The 24,400-nt window shown below is 33.3% G+C and overlaps 1 protein-coding gene across 7 annotated transcripts in view; it reads right to left on the bottom strand.

The window, feature by feature from the left end:
* Positions 1-24,400, bottom strand: part of Ahi1 (Abelson helper integration site 1) — a 151,781-nt gene that overhangs the window by 76,986 nt on the left and 50,395 nt on the right. For 6 of the 7 annotated variants that reach the window (XR_016536471.1, XM_090338078.1, XM_090338079.1 and 3 more), the window contains 2 exons: positions 18,863-18,889; positions 7,875-7,995 (listed from right to left, as the gene is read on the bottom strand). Coding sequence is in view for 6 of the 7 variants with exons in the window: in XM_090338078.1 (XP_090194204.1) it covers positions 7,875-7,995; positions 18,863-18,889 (148 nt within the window). In the remaining variant the exon portion in view is untranslated. The remainder of the gene's footprint in view (positions 1-7,874; positions 7,996-18,862; positions 18,890-24,400) is intronic. The other variant, XM_090338081.1, reaches the window with a different exon arrangement.

The raw sequence follows: 24,400 nt of genomic DNA, 5'->3' as shown, positions 1-24,400 counted from the left end.
AAGGTTCAATAAGTAATATACTCGAGCCAGGAGCATGGCCTAGTGATAGAGTGCTTGCCTAGCATGCACAAAGCCCTGGTTTCGATTCCTTGGTAACACATACCCTGAAAAGGCCAGAAGTGGTGCTGTGGCTCAGGGGTAGAGTGCTAGCCTGAGAAGACCCAAGGACAGTGCCTAGGCCCTGAGTTTAAACCTCTGGACTGGAAAAATAAAATAGAAGAAAAAGTAATGTATTCACTACCTTACGAATATAACTGTAACCCCTCTATACATTACTCTGATAATAAAATTTTAGAAAATTTTGAGAAAAGAAATATAGAAAACTGTAAGGCTGGAACCACATGTATGCAATATGTGTACATATGTATATTACATAAATGTGTGTGTTGTTTTTTTTTTTGCCAGTCTTGGACTTGAGATCAGGGCCTGAGGACTGTCCTTAGATTTTTCTCAAGGCTAGAACTCTACCACTTGAGCCTCAGCACCACTTCTGGCTTTTTCTAAGTATGTGATACCAAGGAATCGAACACGGGTGTTCGTGCATGCTAGGCAAGCACTCTACCACTAGGCCAAACTCCCGGCCCATAAATGTGTTTCTTACAAAATAAATGTCTAGGAAATAGTGGGCAGATTTAAGTTCATTTGAATTTGCTGGTTTAGATGAGTAGAAATATTTATATTCACAATCTCTTCTTTAAGTCACAGAGAGAAATGTATTATGTAATAGGGATATTAATACCAAAGTCATATACTTACAGAACAATTCATTGAGAATTGAGTTATTACTATTAACTAGAGTTAATAAAATTATTTGAAAACTAGCAAATTGTAAAAATGTAGAATATATTTTGAATTATCACATGTACAAATTTCTGACTAATTCAAATAACTTAAAAATATAGATACTTTTATTGTAAGTGAGGGGATAAAATTTAATATTTAACTAGATGATTAATCGTCATCACTGGATAATCTCTTAAAAATATTAAAATGGTATCTTTGATCTTTAATGTATGAATCAACATGAATTTTAGATATTCCAAATATGACGACAAAAAAAGAATCTAACAAATTAAGTCCAAATCTTTCAGAAGAGGGATATGAAATGGTTATGTATTAAGGGGAAAAAAACCAAAGCAGTTAAGATCTTTTCAGTGACCAGAAAAAATGCAAATATAAAATCAGTCCCATGTCAAGAACTTTTGTGTTAACTGGTGATTAGATTGGATATTAACATTAGGTTTGGAAATAATTCTTGGTCTTCAGGAGATTAAATAGTAAAATTCAGATGATTAAATAGGTTGGACTTGCTATATGACATACATATGCGTATCCTGTCTTCATTTTTATCACTTTTTAAAAATTAAACTACTATTGCTGAGTTAGTGCTACAGAAATTAAAGATGTGTGTGCTGGTCCTGGGGCTTGAACTCAAGAGCCAGGGTACTGTTCCTTAGCTTTTATGATAAAGTTTAGCACTCTACTACCTAAACCACACTCTACTTTTGGCTTTTTGTGGTTATTTGGAGATAAGGGTCTCAAGTACTTTCTTTCCTGTGCTGGCTTCAAACCACGATTCTTAGATTTCAGTCTCCAGAGTAGCTAAGGTTAAAGGTGTGCACAACTAACTCCTGGCTTACTGTCTTTTTGATGGGGACTGGCCTTTTAAAAACTCAATTCAGAATTTTTTTTTTTGCCAGTCCTGGGCTTGAGCTCAGGGCCTGAGCACTGTCCTTGGGTTTTCTCAGGGCTATAACCCTATCATTTGAGCTACAGCACCACTTCTAGCTTTTCCTATGTATGTGGTACCATGGAATCGAACCTTGGTCTTTGTGCATGCTAGGCAAGCACTCTACCACTAGGCCAAACTCTGGGACCAGAATGGTATTTTCTTCTCAGAGGAAAAACTACAAATTACAAAATGGAATTATATGAAATGAATCGATCTTTCTGATGTTTCTTGATATGCTGGAGAATGGACTTAATTATTGTGCTGTTTCATCACTTGTAGAACAAAGGACTGACCCTAAACTCAGCACATGCTCTTTGATTTTGATCTGCTATCTTTTTGTTTCCTTGTTTGTTGGTTGTAGGGCTTGAACTCTGGGCCTGAGCACTGTCCTTGAGCTCTTCAGCTTAAGTTTAACACTTTACTTGGTCCACAGCACCACTTTTGACCTATCTTGACTTTAATTATCTTAAGGTTTCATATCACATTTCAAAGAAGGGTTAGGTTGTAGTTATATAGAAGGCTAAAGCTTCAAAAATTAGGCATTTCCATTGAATTATTTAAGTCTGAAATGTTTGTTTAAAACTTTTCTCTTAAAATTACTTTATCTAAATTTCTTCTGGCATAGTTTTTAAAGTCCCATATTTATTAGTTGCCCTGGGATACATTCTTTTTCTTATCTTCACTTAATGTGCTTTATTAAATTATGCCTTGAAATAAGATTCTCATGCCTTTGGTCTCAATGAAAATTAACATGCATGATTTCAAAATGTGAGAGGAGAAGAGAAAAAACAAGAACCTCCTGTAACTTTATCTTATTTATTCTCATAATATTTTACAGTTTCAAAGTATTAATATTTTATGATCTTAACAATTTTACAATAGAAACTATAGAGATATTTATCTGGAGAGAGGAAGCTAATTACATAAGAAAGTAGTTTCAGGAGGCAGAATCAGGAAACAAGCCAAGATGTTCTGACTTCAAGTCCAATGCTTTTTCTACTGTAACACACATGTTAAATTCAGAAAGTGACTGCTTTGTGGAAAAAGTTTTTTTCCCAAAATTTCACAAATATTTTTTACTCTTTCAATACTAATAAGTACATTTAAGGACATCTGTCTACAGAAAATGGACTAATCCTGCATATTATCGAATGATTAATTTGTTCCTTCTACCTATCTTACCACTGAATTAAAATCTTGGGATTTCTGAAAAGTGGGAAATCAAGATTAAATAGAATACTCCTTTTCAGTTAATAGTTTAGAGTTCACTAAGAAATACTAACAGAAAGCTCTGCCAACCCTGATGAGCTAAGAAAGTACTTTGAAGCTCACTTTACTTTCCTTAAAATGGAAACCCCCTTTTAACATCAGTGTGTTTATTGAGTCAATTTCCTATTTTTTGCCAAAACATATTTTTCCTTTGAAATACAAGAACCATCATGTTACTAGCTTAAATGTAATACAAACTCCAAGTTTATAATTTAAAAGAAGATATGAAGTTTACATGAATGTTGAATGAACCAAATGAGTTGTTTTATTTATGTTATTTCACTTGTCCATTCAATCTGAATAAAATCTAACTTAAAGCACTGCTCTGAAAGAATTCACTTAATATATAAAATGCAATGCTCTTTCAAATATAAGGTCACAAATGTGATCCTTATCAAAACATGATATGGAAGATTATTGGGTAATCACTTAGTGATTACTAGGTTCAGAGATCATTGCAGTGGGAGAGATTAGGTTGAACTGAATGTAGCATAAACTAGTGAGAGAGAGGGAAAATGTGCACACCCATGTTCACTGCTGTTTTAGTCAGCATAGCCATGTTGTAAAAGCAGCCTAGATGGATGAGTAGACCAAAAATATGATTTACACATTTTAAACACTGATATTCTATATGTATACCTGTATATACTTATATACTTATAAACATACAGATGTACACACACATATATGAATACATAATAGCATTTTACTCATCAATCAGGAAAAACAATATTATGACATTTGCAGGGAAATGGATAGACCTTGAAAAATTATATTAAGTGAAGTAATAAGTCAGGCTCAGAGAGGGAAAGGGTGCATGTTTGCTCTCATATGAGAAGTTAGATCTAATCTACAAACATGAAAATCTATACAAGACTATATACATAAAAAAATCCAAACTGATTAAAGAAGAGTATACACAGGGGAGGATTCCAGTGTAACTCCTTTGGAAAACTAGCTTATAGTTTACTAAATGAATACCTGGAAGCTGAAATGTTTTGTGAAAGGGTGGATTCAAGAGGCAGGCAGGAGATATATGAATTGAGAGAACAGGGTAAATATAGTCACAGTATTCAATATACACATACAAAAATGTTATCAGGTAACTTTAGGGAATGTGTGGAGTTGGGACAGGTGCAAGAAGAATGATAGAAGGGATGGTATTAAGATGCACTATCCTCATTAACTGACATGCTGAATTGATATCCCTTTGTATATTTACTTTAAAATAATAAAAAATTAAAAATAAAATTACTTACAATCTTTCCTAAGTAACTGAGCAAATCTTAATGTGGAGTGCTAATATTAAGGAAAAGTTTGGGAGGCAGCGGCCATGGGGTTTGAGAAACCTTTTAACTATCCCATTTTACTCCTGTGACAGTTTTTATGCTGTACTTTGAGAATTTATCACACTCGCTTATCTACATACTCATCTCTTCCACACTATGAAGGCAGAGACTGTAAGGTTTATTTCATATCCTTAAGATGACCTATGACAAAGGAATCAATTAAAAGAATCTTAGAGGGGATGGGAATGTGGCTTAATGGTAGAGTGCTTGCTAGCATGCATGAAGCCCTGGGTTCAATTATATGTATATGGTGCTGTGGCTTAACTGGTAGAGTGGTAGCCAAGAGAAAAAGAAGCTCTGGGACAGTGCCCAGGCCCTGAGTTTAAGACCCCGGGCTGGCCAAACAAACAAACAAAAACTTAGAAAAAATAAGGCAATATTCTAGAATTTGGGAGAAATACAAATCAAAGTAAAAAGATTTATTTTTCTAGCAATCCTCATTACTTAGACCTTACCTTGAAGAAATAATATCAGTAGAAGTTATGGCAAAATACAAGCTCACTTTAACACTGTGCCTTCCAAAATGTAAGCCCATTCACAGATAACTTACATGGATGAAAAATTAACTCTAGTGCTTCAGAACTCACAGTGGTTAGGGCTCTTAGATTTGTGAAAAGATTTTCCTATATTTTATAAAGGCAAACATCATATAAGCTGAACATTATCACTCTATTTCATTTTTTCATGCCTTCATTTTACAAATCTAACAATAATAGTTATTATATAATAATGAATAGTTATTTGTCTACTTTTATTTGAACAATGCCTAAAATCTTAGACTTTGGACTGGATAGGATACCAGCAGCTCACATCTATAACTCTAACTCCTCAAGAAGCTGAGATCTGAGGATCACGATTGAATGCTAGAACAGGAAGACAAATCCAAGAGAATCTTATCTCCAATTAACTAGCAGCCAGAAGGGAAGGCATGACTCAAGTAGAAGAGTGCTAGCTGTGAGAACAATGAGGCCCTGAGTTCAAGCCTTAGTACTGACCAATACATACAAAAAACAAAATCTCAGAATTTTGAAGACAGGGACAACAAGTTCCTCAACTCAACCCTGGAGAAACTGCCCAAGATCTTGCAGTCATTCAAAAATCGGGTTGAGGTCTAAAAACAAGTTCCAACGCACAATTTCTTCCTCTAAGACTGGCATTTTAATGAATAAAATAGACTAAGTGACCAGATAACTCTGTGTTTACAATTTTTCTATATATTTATTTCCATCAACTTTCTACAAAGCATGTGACTTAAATGGTATGAGGCTTATCAGTAACCAAGATGAAATCATGTAAATCCATGTTACTATTATATAGCTTAATGGCATCAGCTCCAAGGCCATGTGCGTATGAATAGACAGGGCTTGTATGCCAACAGAAGCTGAAGGAAAATGGAGCCACTCCATGTGTACTTTTGTAAGGTTTGTAAGGCTTGCTGTTATCATATTCATGCTGTCCCTCTCTTCTTAATCTTTATTCTTTATCTGTTTCATGATGCTAAATTCTCATTTCAACGCTTTTCTGTCTTTTTTGCTCTTTGTCTTAACGAAAAAGTGAAAGCATTAACATCTATTATTTATAACTTGTTGGTTTACAGACACATAAGACCTATTGAAAATAAACTTTAAATAAAAATTTCATTTCTAAGCCTTTAATCCAGAAATGTGGAATGATCAGTTTGTTCCCAGAAAAATTCTAAAATCAGTGAAAAAAATGAAAAGAATTGGGTGATGGAGAGGGGGTCTTTCTATTCTTGTCATAAAAAGAACAAAGTTAAATAGCAAACCAGACACCTCCTTAGCAGGTAAAGAAAAAAAGTCTACAGGGATACAATAATGATTAGCACACTTTGGCTAACTTACGGCAGACATCTAAAATATGAGAAAATAATATTTTTAAGACTTAAGATAACTTAATTATAATAGTAATTTCAAATCAAAATCCAAAGTATTTTCACATTTTCATCATGTTTATAATGTACATGTCATACTCATAGTGTCTCCCGATGCTTACAAAGTATTTTAGTGATACACTGTATCTTTTGAAATTTGATAATCTATAATACATTCTTTCCAGTTTTGAAATGAAGAGCCTAAGGTTTGAAAACATAATGATTTCTGATTCCAAATATAATATATACTTTATGCAAAAAGTTAAAATAACTTGCATATGAAAATTCTACATACTATCAAAATTGAAAAATAATATTGCCTAGAATTCCTTAGTAAATTGTTTCCAAACTCAAATTCTCTATAATTTCTTATGTTAAAAAGTTATTGCTTATTTGGGGCTGGGAGTGTGGCGTAATGGTAGAGTGCTTGCCTAGCATGCACGAAGCTCTGGGTTCAATTCCTCCCTACCACATACATAGAAAAAGCCAGTGGTGATATGGCTGAAGTGGTAGAGTTTTAGCTTTGAGAAAGTCCAAGAACACTACCTAGGCCCTGAGTTCAAGCCCCAGGATTGGAAAAAAAAGTTGGTGTTTTGAAGACATAGCTAAAGTGGTAGTGCATCTGCCTAGCAAATTCAAGGCTCTGAGTTTAAACAATAGCATCAAAAAAAGTTTGGTAATTCCCAACTGTCCTGCTTTTCTTAAAGAATTCAGTAATAGGTAAAATAATGTCAAATACATATATAGCTAATGAACAGAAGAATCTATCTTTATTATAAAAACCGACATTTGTTTATCCAACTGGGTGACTGAGTTGCATTTAATATATATATTTAAATGCTACAGATCTTTATTTTTTAAATATTTTTTATTGTAATTAATAAAAGGGTTACATGATATTTGCCAGATAGAAGGTGCATTAATTCACATACATTGATACCCTTTCACATGTCTTGGTCCCCATTACCCTCCCCCCTACCCCCCCATCTTGGTTTTCCCCCTTCCCTATCCAATTTCAAATAACCAAATACAAATATATCCAATATATCAGATAACAACATGAGATACTGTAACAATATGAGATAGCCAAGGGACAGCAAAAGAGATGAGAGATAACATAGTACATTAAGGACAACAATCATTCATTATATGGCTTTTGTTTCAATATCCTAGAGGTCCTTTCAATTAGCTTCATACTATATGGCCTTATGTATCAAGGTTTTGCTCTATTGCAAATCTCTGCTAGGAGAGCCCAAGGTTTCTACTGATTATGACAAATGAGGGAAACCATTGAGCGTAAGTTCCTTTGAGTCTGGCTTACTTCACTTAATATGATTTTTTTCTACGTCTTTCCATTTCCTAACAAATGGGGCGATGTCGTTTTTTCTGACAGCAAAATGCTACAGATCTTTCATCTTTTGACTTACCTGTTTGATAGAACACATATATAATTTACCAAATCTAAATTTACTTTAGAAATAGCTTCTGTGAGTTCAAGAAAGACATGCTAAAACAGAATTTAAGTGTAGAATCTGACCATTAGAATGTTAGGTATTTTATTTCTGAAGAGAAATATATGTTCATAAAAATTGCACTTGAATACTTTAAAATATAATCAAAGAAAAGGGCTCACCAGTCTGAGTGAAACCAAATTGATGCAGAATCTCCTCAGGGGTCAGCATGTTTGGCTGTTTTAATTTAGGCTGTTGTGAGGAAGTTGGTGGTGGTGAAGTAAATGAGAGATTTTTGTTGACCTGCAATAGAAAAGGCGAATTAGAAACTACATTGGGTTTCTTGGGTTACTGATGCAAAAGTGGATGAGAAATATTTGCTTACTGCCCAAATCAGGAGACATGGTAGGAATAGTAATGATTTATATAATTAGTTTTTAAAGTTAACTAGACAGAATAATTTGTTTTTGTCAAGGGAGGAATGCAGTAGAGATGAAAATATAACAATTTGAAAGCATATGGTTGTTTTAACATATAATATTTAATTAAGGAAAAGTCAAAATATTTTGTGTCCACATTTCTCTAGCATTTTAGTGAAATGTCAGGAATCTTCTTTTTATAGATGATACAGAAACACCTGTCATTCTTCTGTTTATATAAAGCATGATAACACAGGTAATACAGCTGGTATCTGACCTGTCATATGAAATATTTTCCACTGCATCAAAAACTGTATTCCTTACACTGTTTAAAAACTGTATACAATTGAGGACTAAATAAAAAAATTAAAGTACATATGATATTTTACAACACATGAAATCTACTATGAATGTATGATGGAATGCATAACAAGCAAAACTATAACTATATAACTATAATTAAAACATTAACTATTTTCCTATAATAACCACAGTAGGAAAATACAGAATAACTCACTAAAATATTTGAGAACCTCATTAATAACTTTATCTTTGTAAATTAGAATTTCAGGGAAAATCGAGTTTTCTGTTCATAGTTGGATAATTATTCACTGCTTTTGTTATCTCCAACAATCACAATGAAATGTGCAAATTTTAAATAGCCAGATTTAAAATTTTTCTCCTAATACAAACTATGTAAATTAATAAAATGAAAAGGTAATTCACATTATATCCATATCAGTATATGAAAACTCCATTTCTTTATTTTGGTTTAAATAATCGAAACCACACAGAGGACTTCCACTGCATTAGTCTTAAAAAAAATTCCCCTTTAATGTGCTCTATAAGGGAGTATTGCATAAGGGAGTGGTTAAATGCCCTATATCTGACTTATTTTTTAGATGTTTATAAATGCTCCTCTTCCTTCAAACAGTGATAGTATACAGTATATCCTAGATTAACTTTTTCTCTGGAGCAAAGGGTTTTAACAGATTTGATGAAGAATAAATGAAGACCATATAATAATACAGTTTTAAACTATCTAATTTATTATCATGTCATTTCATAAAATAATTTTTATTGCAGTGCTAGGATCAAACATTGGCTTTGTCGTCCTAGATAAAGTGTACTCTATCAATGAATTATATCCCTAGACCAAAAATAATTTTTTAAGTAGTTAGGAAGAGGTGTTAAATACTACATTTACGCTAAAATACTATATACCTTTACAAACTCTCAGAATCCATTATTACACAGTGACCAAATTTAATGTTGCATATTACAGTAATTTATTACTGTAGTAACAATATATTGGTAGTATTATGTTAGTAGTATATATTAGCAGTAGTAATATATGTTAGTAGTTGTATATATTATCATAGTATATATTATAGTAGTATATAATATAGTATGTATACATAGTATATATAGTATATAATATAGTAGTAATATATTACTATAGTAACAATGAAATACTTTTTTATTCCTCTTTAAATGGAGATGATAAATATAGCATCTATGCTTTAATGGGAATATGCCAGTACAGTTGAACTAGTATTATAAAGTGTGACTTACAGCTGAACTACCAAATAGAACAAAGGTATCAAATAATAAATAGATGAAATAAGATGGGGGATATAGCTTAGTGATAGAGTACTTGACTAGTAAGCACAAACCTCGGGGTTTGATCCCCAGTATTATAAAAATTAGATATACTGGCAAAGATAAACTATGAAGCACTGTCTTAGTTATGAGCATATTAGTGATGCCAGTTGGAAGATAAAGTAATTAGGTATATTTAATTTAGTATGATATTACAGTAAATCTCCAGAGTTTTATGCTATAAATAGAAGGACTGTATATAAAAGGATATATTTGTCACTTATTTTTAGTCATTCATTATTTGTACTTCTGAAGTATTCTTCCAAGTTTCTTTTCCTTTCCTTCAAAGAGTTTTTTTTTTTTGGTAAATACATTTAAAATCTGATGCAAATACACAGGTAAATGCTGGGAATATGAATTTATGTCTATCTCAATGTAAGATTATGAATTTATACACACATACTTAAGAGACAAGTTTACTTAACAGAATAGTTTGAAAAATCAGGATACCTTTTTATCATTTGCATTGTGTACTCAAACAAATAAGAATGCCAGCAAAGCTAGGATGCTTTAAATGTTATTTCAAAATGAAATAATTAAATATTCTTCTTAATTATCTTATTCTAATAGTATTTTTCTTTTAAATATCCATAAATTGATGAATATGAATAAAAAGGCAGATATCTCTATTTTCAAGTTTTGTGATCATTGTTTTTATTAGTGGTTTGAAAAAACACAAAGCCTTATCAAAAGTAGACTACATATACTTATCACTTAGGGGAAGAAAAATAATAATAACCATTAAATACAGTGAAGCAATATCTATTTCTGAAATATATGCTGTGGATAAGAATTGCTTAATAACTTTACAACAACAGAAAGGTTGGCTAAGATAGTCTACCATATACCAACCTACCCTCTTTTCACAACACATTTTTCTGCTTGCTTCATGCAAAAACCACAGTCTGCCAAAGTCAGTTTAATACCTTTATACTGGAGAAAATTAAAAGCACAAAGCATAAATGAGTAATAAATTACTAAGAGCTTCTGCCAAGTTAATCACAAAACCATTTTGCCTACTCTTTTAAGTTATAGATAGCTTCATGCAAAAATATTCAAACACTAATTCTGTAGAAGTGCATTAATTTGTATGTAAAAAATTCACTGCCTGAAACATACAATTAAATGCAAATGACTAACCAAGCTAACAATAAATAAATACTTATATATGTAACATTTAAAATTTCTGGGAGAGATATAACACTAATTTCCACATATACTACAGGTCTAATCATTTTAGCTGACACTAGGATAATGCTACGTACACCAACTGATAAACTGTTTATAAATGTTTGAGCTTTGAAGACTCCTCAACTGGTTTTAAGTCATAACTGAAAAGGTGCTGATACTAACATATTACTAAAAGTTCACAAACGTCTTTTTCCTAAAGAGATATCAATTTTTCCAAAAATTTAAAAAATAAAGTAGGTAGTAGAACTGAAAACAGTTCTGTCTGGAGGCAAATGTAATAAAATAAATGTTTGGTTGCTAATCATATATCTGTTGTAGAAATGACAATTCTAGTATTAAAGATTAAGTTAAATAGAAAGTTGGAACTAAAGTGAGTCAAACTATACAAAGTAGCTATGGGGCTATGATTTCTAGGCTAGTAAAGTCAAGGAAATGAGTAGACTATAGTATCTTAAGGAGAAATTCGAACATCTCTAGACCCTTTACAAGCCATCACAGGAAAGTGATAGATTAGGAACTGCTAATGAATAATTTTTACAGTGGTAAGATGTTAGAAATCTTATCCCTAACCCAGTTCATTACTACTAAAACCAGAATTCAAATTTAAAGCAGTCATTACCAAGTTTTATTTTGTAATATTTAATCAAGATATTTTGATCATTTGATAGCTACCAAGGACTGGTGTTTCAAAGATTACTGATATGATTATTCCACGTAAAGTTCAAAATTAAAAATTAAGATCTATTCTGATTCAAATAAATTATTTAGACTATGCTTCTTACCTCTGCTCCAATATCTTGGATTCCTCCCAAACTTTCTCTCCTTTTCTTTTTTTTTTTTATGGTGGTGGTGGTGGTGAGGGGATCATGGGGCTTGAACTTGTCCTGGGTATTGTCCCTGAGCTCTTGAGCTCTAGGCTATCGCCCTAACCCCTGGGTCTAGGCACTGTCTTTGAGCTCTTCTCCTCAATGCTACCCCCCTACCCTTGAGCCAAGCCCCACTTCCTGTTTTCTAGGGCTAACTGGAGATAAGAGACTCAGGTTCTTTTGTGCCCAGACTGGCTTTGGACCTTGGTCCTCAGATCTCAGCCTCCTGAGTAGCTAGGATTAAAGGTGTGAGCCAAGGCAGGCACCCACTGCCTTTCCTCCTTTCTCTCCTAGTATAATGCCCTAGGAAAGAAAAACAACAAAAAACCTCTCTGAACTCCATTTCAAAACCTATGAAAAAATAGAACTTTTACACTTAGACATATCTTTTCTTCCAGTGTCCAAGGAAAAAAGAGTAAGATTTATTATCTTAGTATTGGTTTTAATAAGGTATGTCCTTAAACCTTTTCCAAATCAACTTTCAAATACTTTACTATTTCACCATAGGCTAAAGACATAGTCACTCCCACATTAGTACAAAATAGACAGCAAACAAAAACTCTCCCTTTAATTGTAGAATTCTCTTAAGCATCATTAAAAGATAAATTTTGTGAAAAATAGAATACAACTGTTAAGTATATACATCAGTCCTTTATACTTATCTAATTTGCCTCTACTATACCATAAATCTTCAATAGTTAGTTTGAACTGCAAATGATCAATTCTGCCAATTAATTTAAATTCTGTCTAACATTATCCATCACTCTCTTCTGCATTTTTTTTAGTGACCCTGCCATTCCTTATGCCTACCTTTTTTTTTTTTGCCAGTCCTAGGGCTTGAACTCAGGGTCTGAGCACTGTCTTGGGGATTCTCAAGGCTCGTGCTCTACCACTTGAGTCACAGCACCACTTCGGCTTTTTCTGTGTATGTGGTACGGAGGAATCGAACTCAGGGCTTTGTGCATGTTAGGGAAGCACTGTCTCACTAGGCCACATTCCTGGCCTATCTTCCATTCTTTTTTTTTTTTTTTTTTTGCCAGTCCTGGGCTTGAGCTCAGGGCCTGAGCACTGTCCTTGGGTTTTCTCAAGGCTAGAGCTCTACCACTTGAGCCTTAGCACCACTTCTGGATTTTTTCTATGTATGTGGTACTGAGGAATCGAACCTGGGTCTTCATGCATGCTAGGCAAGCACTTTAACCACTAGGCCAAACACCCGGCCCTCTTCCATTCTTTACTAACATTATTTACTAAACCCATCGAGCCCCTCTTCTTTCATAACATATCATATCACATAGCTGCCGTAGGCCGAAACATTAGTTTTCATCACTTATATGCTTTCTAATGGGGCATTTCTTTTTTTATTGAAAGATTTTATTAACATTGAATTTTACATCGTATTTCAAATGCCATGTTTAACAAACAAGTATTCAAAAAGGGAAAATCTCTATATGCAATCACTGGCATATAGATTTTAGAAGATAATTAAAATTTAGCTGAGGATTTATATGTTATAGATACATATCATTCTATACAGCATATAGTATAACATTATATTATTAAACATTATGTCTATAGAGTATATGTGTCTATAGAATATATATCCCATCATAGATTTCTGTTCTTTGGAAGAGATGCCATCCTCCTCCTGATCAGAAAGCAGCGCACCCCAAGCTACATACATATGGACTACTGAAGCTCATGCTACCACTACAGCTAAGTCAGCCACCAATTGTATGAATAATGAAAGTTAATTAGACTTATTTCATTTTGGAATGCCAGAAAGAAATAATTATGCTTAAAAATTATTTTAAAATAGGATGACATTATCCAAAAAGAAATTACCTTTACCTGCTTGAGTCATGTAACTGTAACCCCTCTGTATATTAATTTATAACAATAGAATTAAAAATATTTAAAAACAAAAACTCTTTCCAACTACCTGAAAACCATTACTTCACACAAATCAATTTTGTCCTCTGCATGATGGATTTATCTGGTTGGCTGTTTCTCACACATCTAGAAAAGTCATCTTGTCTGGACTCTTTAAATTTATTTATTTATTTTATTGCCAGTCCCAAGGGTTGAATTTAGGCCAGGATGCTGTCCCTGCGTGACCTTCTTGTTACCAAGGCTAGCACTCTACCACTTGAGCCACAGCTCCACTCTCTGCAATTTTGGTAGTCTGTTGGAAAGAAGAATCTCACAGACTTTCCTGATTGGGCTAGCTTTGAATGAAGATCTTCAGATTTCAGCTTCCTGAGTATCTAGGATTATAAACATGTGCCTGGTGCCTAACTCTATTTTCAATCCTAAAAAATGTTTTCAGAAAATAATATGTTCTAAAAAGATTACTATACACATTACTACTTTACCTCCAGAACATTCTTAAACGTTTAATGCAATTCCACTTGCGAATATTTATATTAATTTAAGTGATAATTTAAAAAAAAAACAGGTGAAATCACTTGACATTAAGAAGCTTATAGAGGAGTGTGGAAAGACAGATTTATAAGCATTACACAAATTTATTAGGATTAGATTTATTAAGATTTATAAGAAATGCGAGAAGTGAATGGAAGAGGCAGATAGCTTTTTTCTAGTAACTTATAATCTGAGTCATTTAAGCAAAATTAATTGTAACTAAAGACAAAATAAGCCCATTTATAAGATATGCCAGGGTAAATAAATATCAAAGCATTTTCGATATGCTTCAATCTGACTCTTAACAAGAGTACTTTTAAATTATAAGCTCATGTGTAGGTTCTGTTATAACTCAAGTGCTTTATACAATTGCCACTAGCAAAGCAATCAGATGAGAACTTTCTACTGTCCTATTATCAAATCTGTATCTGTGTATCTACCCTGCCATCCCTATATAAGAACTCAACATTATACAACTCTGTTTTTAAGGACTTCCTTCCAGTACTTATTATGTTCATGGCACATTATCAATTGCTAAATCACTACTGACTTAATCACAGCAAAGAATATTTTCTATTATCCATGTAATTAATATTCCTCCAGCTCCTGTCTCATTCCAATGTTCCCTAGTCATAGTGTATTTTTATTTATTTATTTAATTTTGCCAGTCCTGGGCTTGAGCTCAGGGCTTGAGCACTGTCCTTGGACTTTCTCAAGGCTAGAGCTCTACCACTTAAGCCTCAGCACCACTTCTGGCTTTTTTATATGTATGTGGTACCAAGGAATCGAACCTGGGTCTTCGAGCATGCTAGGCAAGCACTTTAACCACTAGACCAAACTCCCGGCCCATCATAGTGTATTTTTTGAAGGGTGGTCTACCAAATACCAAACTCTAATACTTGCCCCCTCTACTTCAACATTCCTTTTCTCATTACAAAGTATCAACAGTATCTGCACATATGTTGAAATCTACAACATGGAAGTCATTCCTCATTCCTCGCTCCTTTTCTTCCTTCACACAGGATTTATCATCAACTCCTAATGAATATATTTCTAAAATATACTCAAAGTCTGTCCACTGCCTGCATTCTCGTTCATACCACCATAGTTAGGCCTATCGTCTCTTTCCTGGACTACAATAACAGTCAACTGATCTCTCTGCTTAGAGGACTGTTATTCTTCTATTTGCTATGGCTTGTATTTCTAATTTGAAAACGCCACAACCATAAGTTCCTTTAAAAAGCTCTGCATGATCGCATGATCTATTTCAATGACCTCTCCAGCTCTGTCATAAAACCTTTTCCTTGCCCTTTCATTACAATGGTGAGTACTTTCTGATCCCTAAGTGTGTCATTCTTACTTTAGGACTTTTGCAAGAAATGACCAGCTCCTTTCTAAGGGTTTCTAAGAGTCCTTCCATGATCTCCCTCTAAGAGTCATTTCCCATTATTCTTTGTTCCATACACCTATTTTATTTACTTTCTATCATTCATTGCTTGGAATTACCTCCTTTGTATCCCTACAATAAAATGTTTGTGTCCACTGCTATATCTCAAACCTAAAAAAAATACTGGTGGGGCCGGGAGTTTGGCCTAGTGGTTAAAGTACTTGCCTAGCATGCACGAAGACCCTGGTTCGATTCCTTGGTACCACATACATACAAAAAAGCCGGAAGTGGTACTGAGGCTCAAGTGGTAGAGCTCTAGCCTTGAGAAAGTTCAAGGACAGTGCTCAGGCCCTGAGCTCAAGCCCAGGACTGGCAAAAAATAAAAAGAAAATACTGGTAAACACTCGGTAAATATTTGTTTCAAAAGTTTATTTTTTAGTACCAGGAACTGAACTTAGGGCCTTGTGCTTGCTATGTAGGTGGTACTCTACCACTCGAAGCAACATTTCCAGCTCCTTTTTCCATAGATTAATTTCAATGTATGGTCTGGCTTTATATGGCAAGGCTGGCTTATATTTCAATCCTCCCTATTTTTGCTGGACAGCCAGATAGCCTCATGTAAGCCAGTGACACTTGACTTGTACATCATATAATAAAGAATCATTAAAATGGTCATAGATTTAAATGTAAAAGTTAAAACTATAAAAATCTTTGAAGAAAATTTTAGAAGAAAAGTTTTGAGACCTCCAGTCAGGAAATGTTCTCTCACACAAAAAGCACCAAGAACAAAATTTAAAAATGACCCTCTATATTTCATATATACAAAAAGCTTTTTAAGGGAAAGAATCAAGAACATAAAAAGAGTCCATAGAATAGTGTAAAACACTAATCAAATACAGTTGTATCCAGTATCGATAAATAAAAGTGAATAATAAGAACATTAAAAAACATTTTAATGAGCAAATAGCACATAAAAATAAATGTTCAATATTGCTAGGAATTATAGAAATGCACAGCAAAATCACAATTAGAGAATTATTTATTATCTACTATAATGGCCTTCACCAAAAAGAAGACCATAAAGTTTATGAGGATGAGAACAAACTAAAAGCCTAACTATAATTATAATGTGATCCAAAAATTCCAATTTATACAAATATGCTTCCATATCAAAACTCGTACACATTTGTTCATAAGAATTATTCTTAGTAACTAAAAAGGAAACAGCCTATTCACAAATTAGTGAAAGATAAAAATGAAATATATATAATGTAATCTAGTTGGTGATAAAGAATAGTTCTGGAACAACCTTGGAAGCAATATTTTGAGTAAAAAACAGCCAGTTTCAAATGATCATATACGACTCCATTTATAAGATACGCTCAGCATGGGCAAATCCATAAAATGTACTAGTCTTGGTATATTTTGACAGGACAAAATGTGTGTGTGTGTGTGTGTGTGTGTGTGTGTGTAGCAGTTGAGAATGATTGCTAACAGATAAAGAGTTTCATTTTAGAATCATGAAAATGTTCTAAAATCAAAGTGGGCACGATTGCACAATTGCAAATATGGTAAAACAAACAAACCATGCACCTTAAAAGTGCAAATATACGACATTTGAGTTGCAGCTCAGTAATAATCTAACATATAACCACATTAGAAAGATTAATCTTCTAGATCTTAATTAATTTCAAATATACATATTCATTTTTCTTTTCTTTTTTCTATGTATGTGGTACCGAGGAATCGAACCCCGGTCTTGGTGCATGCTAGGCAAGCACTCTACCACTAGGCCAAACTCCCAGCCCCGTATTCATTTTTAAATGAGCTTTTATTTGTTAAATACTAGGGATGCAAAGACTAGGGAAGGTCAGACTTAGCACTCCCAGAAACTTTCCAGATAAGTAGAGCAAATACTGGGATTCGCTACTCTTTGGACATTCTAAAGGAGGGTTATGCAGCATTCCAAAACAGGTGTTTGGGGTGACAGAAGGAATGAGCATGAAAAATAGCTTTCAATTGCTATTCAGAGACTAAAGTATTCTTTGTTAATAGCTAAATATTATGCACACTAAGAAGACTTAGTGATCTTGGAGCTGTAATCATTATACCAATCATTGCTATCAGGAACAAGTTTCCTGAACATCTGAAGTCCAAGTCAGAGTATAGCTTGTTCTCTTTTTTCCCCTCTCATCTTACTTCCCCTTGTCTATTTTGGTATCCTGTTGACTATGATAATTAGGCAAAAATGTGATGGGATCTGACTGATATTGGATGGCTGAGTGATGGGGCAAGACTTTCTGACAGGCTTCCTTTTTAAGATGACCCTGAAAGGGAGTAGGAATGGAATGTGTGGGCTGCATGGTAATAGTTATTTGATTAATAAAACAATTGTTTTCCCTCTGTATTGACATTATATAAAGCAGTCTTTGAATACATATACCATTCTAATTCCCATATGGATGCCACATATTTTACTTTATAACATAACTATATTTGATAAATGAATGTGTCAATTGAATTTTGAAAGAGGGAAGAAGGAGAAGAAAGAATGAAAACTGATTTTCTCAGCAATTGAGTTAAAGGTTTGCCATAAAATAGGCTTGTTGGTAGAAGGAAGTTAGCTGCTATTTGTATCTAGGTACACTTCAGTTATATTTGTCTAATAAACAAGAACATTTTGTATAACTGTCTTTATAACAAACGGAGGCCTCAATAACCCCCGGTTTTCTCCTTTTAAAAATATAATAGCAATGACAGTTAACTTTATAATGGTATATAGTCAAATGGGAAAAGAAATGCGCCCAGTAAAAGAAGAGAGAATTATTAACACAGCACATCATAAATGTCCAGTTTATGCGCACTTCAATGCTTATAAATTTACTCACAGACACCCACCAGAACTGTAATGGTTGATGTCTCTTATATATTAAGTATTATATAAAATTTACCACCAAAATAGAATGATTTTGCTGCTCCCTTAGTAAAAGTATATCTCAATTAGTATTTTTAAGTCTTCAAAATTGTAATGCTAATTGCTAAATATTTACCCTTACTGAAATTTCAGATTCCAGTATTATCAGTCCTTCACAAATTTGAAAGTACAGATTTGGCTAACTTTTGTAAAAGTTGGAAGCTCTATAATGGTACATTCCAATTCTTTGGTGTATCATAATGAAAACTGTAGTTTTAAAGTTACCACCCTGGTAATAAAAACTACTTACTTTTGCAGCACAGGATCGTATCACCTCCTAAAAGAAATACAGTACAATAAAGAAGTATTCATGATTTTATTAAAATAAAGTATTGACTCTTTTCTATGCATTCAGATGTCAATCTTCTAATAACCAAAATAAGAATCGGATAATTTTTTTTATTAGCTGCAGTTGTAACTGCATTATTTCCAATTAGCTGGAAAGAGTTTAATTTTAAAAGCTATAATGTGTTCATGATAAATCTAACTTGCGAACAGCAAAGGCACTCCTAAGCCCTAAGACTTGCCTGAAGAAAGACTTGCTCCTTCAATAGGCCTAGCATATATAATAAAACCACTAGAACACTAACAGATTTAAAAGATATGCTCAGAATTCATATATCTCTATCATTAAAAGCTACAATTTCAACTCAGCAACTCATATTAGATGATATACCACAAACTAATTGTAAGGAATATAAATATATTTTAAATGCTAAAAAAATAATAGCCTATAATTCACAGGACAAGGCCAAGAAAGTATCATTTTTAGAAAAATGATACTTTATGGCCTTAGTCATGTGATATAGGATATTAATTTTTTCTAGGACATTTACCAAAAATCTTAATCCATTACAATTAGTTTGAGGCTATATCATCAGTAAGAACTAGAGAAAAATGGAAATAACCAACTCTGAGTTTAGGAGAACAGAGAAACAATTTAAGTTTTTTTTTCCTAAGTGACAGGTATTACATTTAAAGGATACTATTCCATTTATTATTAAAAGTAGAAAAACTATGGATTTGGTGGCCCCACAACCCAAAGTGAATCTCAGGTCTAGTGCTTACTATCTATGTGATTTTGTAGCCCCAAGTTCCTGTTCTGAAAAGTGGGAATAAAACCAGTACTCCTTACTACTTTACTACAGTATGATTTGAGCATTAAATATAACAAAGTATGAAAGCACTTAGTGCCAGAAACATACATTATTACTAAGGATGATGTAGATGTTATTATAACTAATTAAGGTTAAATCTCCTGTGAAGTAAGAGATCAATCTTTTTTAGAATTTACGTAAAGTATTTTCATATTCTTCTAATTCCCACTTGTATGACTTCAAACTAGTATGACTGTGACTAATGAGAGGTTACCTTCTTAGCAGCTAGAGAGATCTAGCTTTCAGTATAGGATTATCTACCCCAGATTTTGGTTAGTAAATCAACTGTCTTTAAGACTGCTTACGATTAGTAGGTACTGTAGATTCTAATTCACTGTGGATGAACTAATAAGAACAAATTCCCAGATCAGAAAATGCAGAATGCATTAAATACATATGTGAGGTCTTACCTGGATTGCAGAATATGTTTTAGTTATCACTTTGGTGTGATACATACACTTAACTATTCTATGAAATGATTAAATTATTTATGCTATAAGTAAATAGCTATTTCATTACTTTTTTGTCTTTTACTTACTATTAAATATTTGCTGAACTCAATTTATCATATAATTCTTTCTCTCTCTCCCCTACACACACCCACACCCACACCACACACACACACACACACACACACACACACACACACACACAAAGTCACATACTGACTCTAACGACACTAGAAAAAAAAATCCTACTTTAGTAACAAAACCTAATTATCTCTAGTAATACAGTTTTCCATAAACTGGGAAACTATACAAAGAAAGGAATTTGGAGTCTACTGAAAAATAACTACAAGAAACAAAAGAAAAGACAACAGGACTAAGGTGGGGATCCCACTGACATACATGTTTGTAAAATACCAAAAGAACAAAGCTACAATGGGAATAAAGAAAATATCCCAAATAATACCTAACTTTTAAAAATTCAGCAAATGTTCTCAACATGGGAAAAATAATGTATTTTTTCAAATGCAGAGCAAATACACAACACCTTTTTTTTGCAATGGCAACCTTTCTCTTAATCTAAAAACAAGTATATTCTAATTTAAAAAAGGAAATATATGGTAAAAATTAAATTAAAGGGAAAAAGTACTTTCAACAATCAATTATCAACTTATTTTCCTGCATTTTTACCTCTATATCTACTTTATTCTGTTCTCACATTCTTTCATTTATCTGAGAATAGCAGGAGTACAAGATGATATTAAAATGAGACTTAGGTGATTCCAGGATGTTAAGTTTAAAAAACGACAGAATTAAATTATAGGGAACTTTACAAAAATTCATCACTATGTTATTTTTATGACTATACTTAAAGATTCTGTCATATAAAATCTTAGATGAGAAATCATTGTTTTCTTTTTCTTTTCTTTTCTTTTTTTTTTTTTTTGTCAGTTGTGGGGCTTGGACTCTGAGCCTGGGTGCTGTGGGTGAGCTCTTCAGCTCAAGGCTACTACCCTACTCCCTGAGCCACAACACCACTTCTGATTTTCTAATGATTAATTGCAGATAAGAGCCTCATGGTCTGTAGTTCCTGGGCTGGCTTTGAACCACCATTCTCAAATCTCAGCCTCCTGAGTAGCTAGGATTACAGGCGTGAGCCACTGTGCCCAGCTATCATTTCTGTTTTCTACTGAAGTATTTTTCTTTATATTTTAAAAACTAAATGCATCTATCCAGATTTACTTTTAAAATCTGGAATAACACTAATAGACTTCATTTTACATTAAAATGTTAAATATAAGAACTACCACATGGAAATAATTTTTAATTCACAACTGCATTCAACAATTTAACCAAGGAACAAAAACGTTTATTCCAAAAATCTAAATCCCAAGATGACTGGGTGTAATTTACACTTTGGTCTCCCTTAAAATCACTAGCTTTTTAAAAAGAAAAGGCAAGAAGAAGTTATAGTGAAACTAAAACACCTCAAAGCCCTTCATTGAATATTTGGTCTAATACTGGTTAAGATTTCTATCAAAGCAAGAGGGAAAAGGAATTCTTAAGTGCCACGCACAGTGCCTGGAGGAAAGAAAGAATACACGTATGAACAAGGCTGCGAAGCCCCTCTAAAGCTCAAGACTGATTCTATTAAAAATGCTTAACTTCTTAATATATCTTATCACTTGTCTTTGAGAGAGAAATCTAGCAATTTCACTAAGAACATACCACACCACCTTCAACAAAGCATCCTCTTCTTTCTTCCATTATTGTGTAGTTTAATGGATATTTTTGGCAATTCTTTTCCTACTAGTTAGTAGAACTTTTAAAATATACTTCCAAGCTGGGCACTGGTGATTCCCACCTGCAATCCTAGCTACTCAGGAGGCAGAGATTTGAGAACTGCCATTCAAAGCCAGACTGGGCAGGAAATTACCTGAGACTTATTTCAAATTAACCCCCCAAAACCAGAAACAGAGCTGTGGCTCAAGTGGTAGAGAGCTAGTCTTAAGATGGGGATCAAGAAGATGTGGTACTTAGACACAATGCAGTTCCATGCTACAATCAGAAAGAATGGGCAATGTGAATTGCCCCATTTGTAAGGAAATAGAAAGACTTGGAAAAATCATATTAAGTGAGTGAAGTAAGCCAGACCCAAAGGAACATAAGGCTCAATGGTCTTCCTCATTTGTAATAATTAGTACACATCTAGAACTCTCCTAGCAGAGGATTACAATAGCCAATAGCGCAAAACCTAGATACATAAGGCCATATAGGATGAGACTAAATGAAAGGATCTGTAGGATATGGAAACAAGAGCTTCATCTTATGTGACTGTTGTTCTTAATGTACTGTTATTTCTCTTCTCTTCTGTTGCCATTTGTTTAATCTCATATTGTTACTGTATCTGACTGTTACCTGGTATATTGCATCTACATTTATTTGTTTATTTGAAATAGGAAAGGGGAGAGGGGAAAACAAGATGATTGGGAGGTGGTGGGGGAGGAAAATGGGGACAAAAACATGAGAAGGGGTATCAATGTGTGAGAAGTAATACACATACTACCTGGCAAATGTTAATGATAACCCCTCTATACATACCCCAACAACAAAAAATTAAATTAAATTAAAAAAAGGAAAACAAACCCAGAAAAACTCAGGGACAGAACCCAGATCCTTAGAGCAAGGCTGAGGACTGGCACAAAAATAAATAAATATATATATATATATACATATATAGTTATGATACTTATGTATGCTTTCTAGAAGTTAAAGGTCTACTTCTTTTATTCATGCTTTCTAAATTTCATTAATTGTTTTAATATTTAGTTTTATGCCAGTAAGGAGGCTCTTCTTTAATAGATTTTATGTAAATACTTTTTCTGGTTAGTATTTGGTATGTGCATGTGCTATATGGGTAAGATGTATGTATGTATGTATATATGTGTGTACATTTGTATATATAGTATATATAGCATATACACATATAAAAAGATGTATCAATATAGTATATAGTATGTACTACTTAATGATATGATGCATCAAATCTTTTATACAATATATAAAGATATGATATATATTTATATAATATATATTTTATGTTGTATATATCACACATACACATATACAAACATTTATAATTTTAAGCATAAATTTAAAGTTCTATACTTATAGTATAGAAGGGAGAGATTTTTCTATTGCTTTTAAGATTAAGAAATTTAGGATAAATAAAATTAAATACATAAGAAATATTTGTCAGAATGTTTTTCTTTTCTTTTCTTTTTTTTGGTGAGTGAATTTTTAGTACTGAGGTAGTAGCCAGTTTTTGGAATTCTAGGCAAGTGTCCTACTACTGAGCCTCATGGCCAGCCAGTGAATTTTTAAATGACTTTTACTTTTGCATTTAGTCCCTTGGCCAAAGACAATTTGATTTGGATATGTGGCCTAAGATGTAGACAGAAGATGACTAAATTTGCAAGTTTTCCCAATACCATACAACAAACCCTTCTTACTTTCTCCATGGATCCATGTATCTTTATGAACTTGTGTCACGCATTTTTATTATCTCATCTTTGCAACATGTTTCAATACCAGATAAGACAAGAACTGGCTTCATTATCATTCTCTTCTCTCATCTGGCTCTTGTGGAGAAATATAAAGATAAATATAGATAACCAGTTCTTCTATTATGGTATCTATGGAATTTCTTCTCACATTTTTCTTTCCAAGCAACAATGTTAAACAACGTGTACAGTCTATCTCATATACATTTCTCTGTTATCAATAGTAACATATATGGGCAGTAAAATGGGTTACACACCCTGTGAGATTTACATATAGCATCTCACTGTATCTTAATCTAGTAAAGTAGAGATATCAGAAACCCTTTTACAGACTAGGGAAGTCAGGCTTACATGTGGTGATTCGAGCCTGCAGCTCTACACTGATGCAGAAAGCAATGAAGTCTTAGAGCTACATTTTTAACGACAGTATTTCTTTTTCCTTCTTCTTATGGCACATGGGGGTATGTCTGTGCAGAGTTTGAACTTAAGGCCTCCTGCTTCATAAGGAAGTATCCTACTACCTGAGCCATCTTCATAGTCCATTTATTTATTTATTTTTTGCCAGTCCTGGGCTCGGGGCTTGAGCACTGTCCTTGGACTTTCTCAAGGCTAGCACTCTACC

The sequence above is a fragment of the Megascapheus bottae genome, chromosome 8 (assembly GCF_031878675.1).
Source record: "Megascapheus bottae isolate mThoBot1 chromosome 8, mThoBot2.hap1, whole genome shotgun sequence".
Classification (NCBI taxonomy): domain Eukaryota; kingdom Metazoa; phylum Chordata; class Mammalia; order Rodentia; family Geomyidae; genus Megascapheus; species Megascapheus bottae.
The sequence above is the reverse complement of the archived record's forward strand: the minus strand, read 5'-3'. Positions and strand labels throughout refer to the sequence as shown.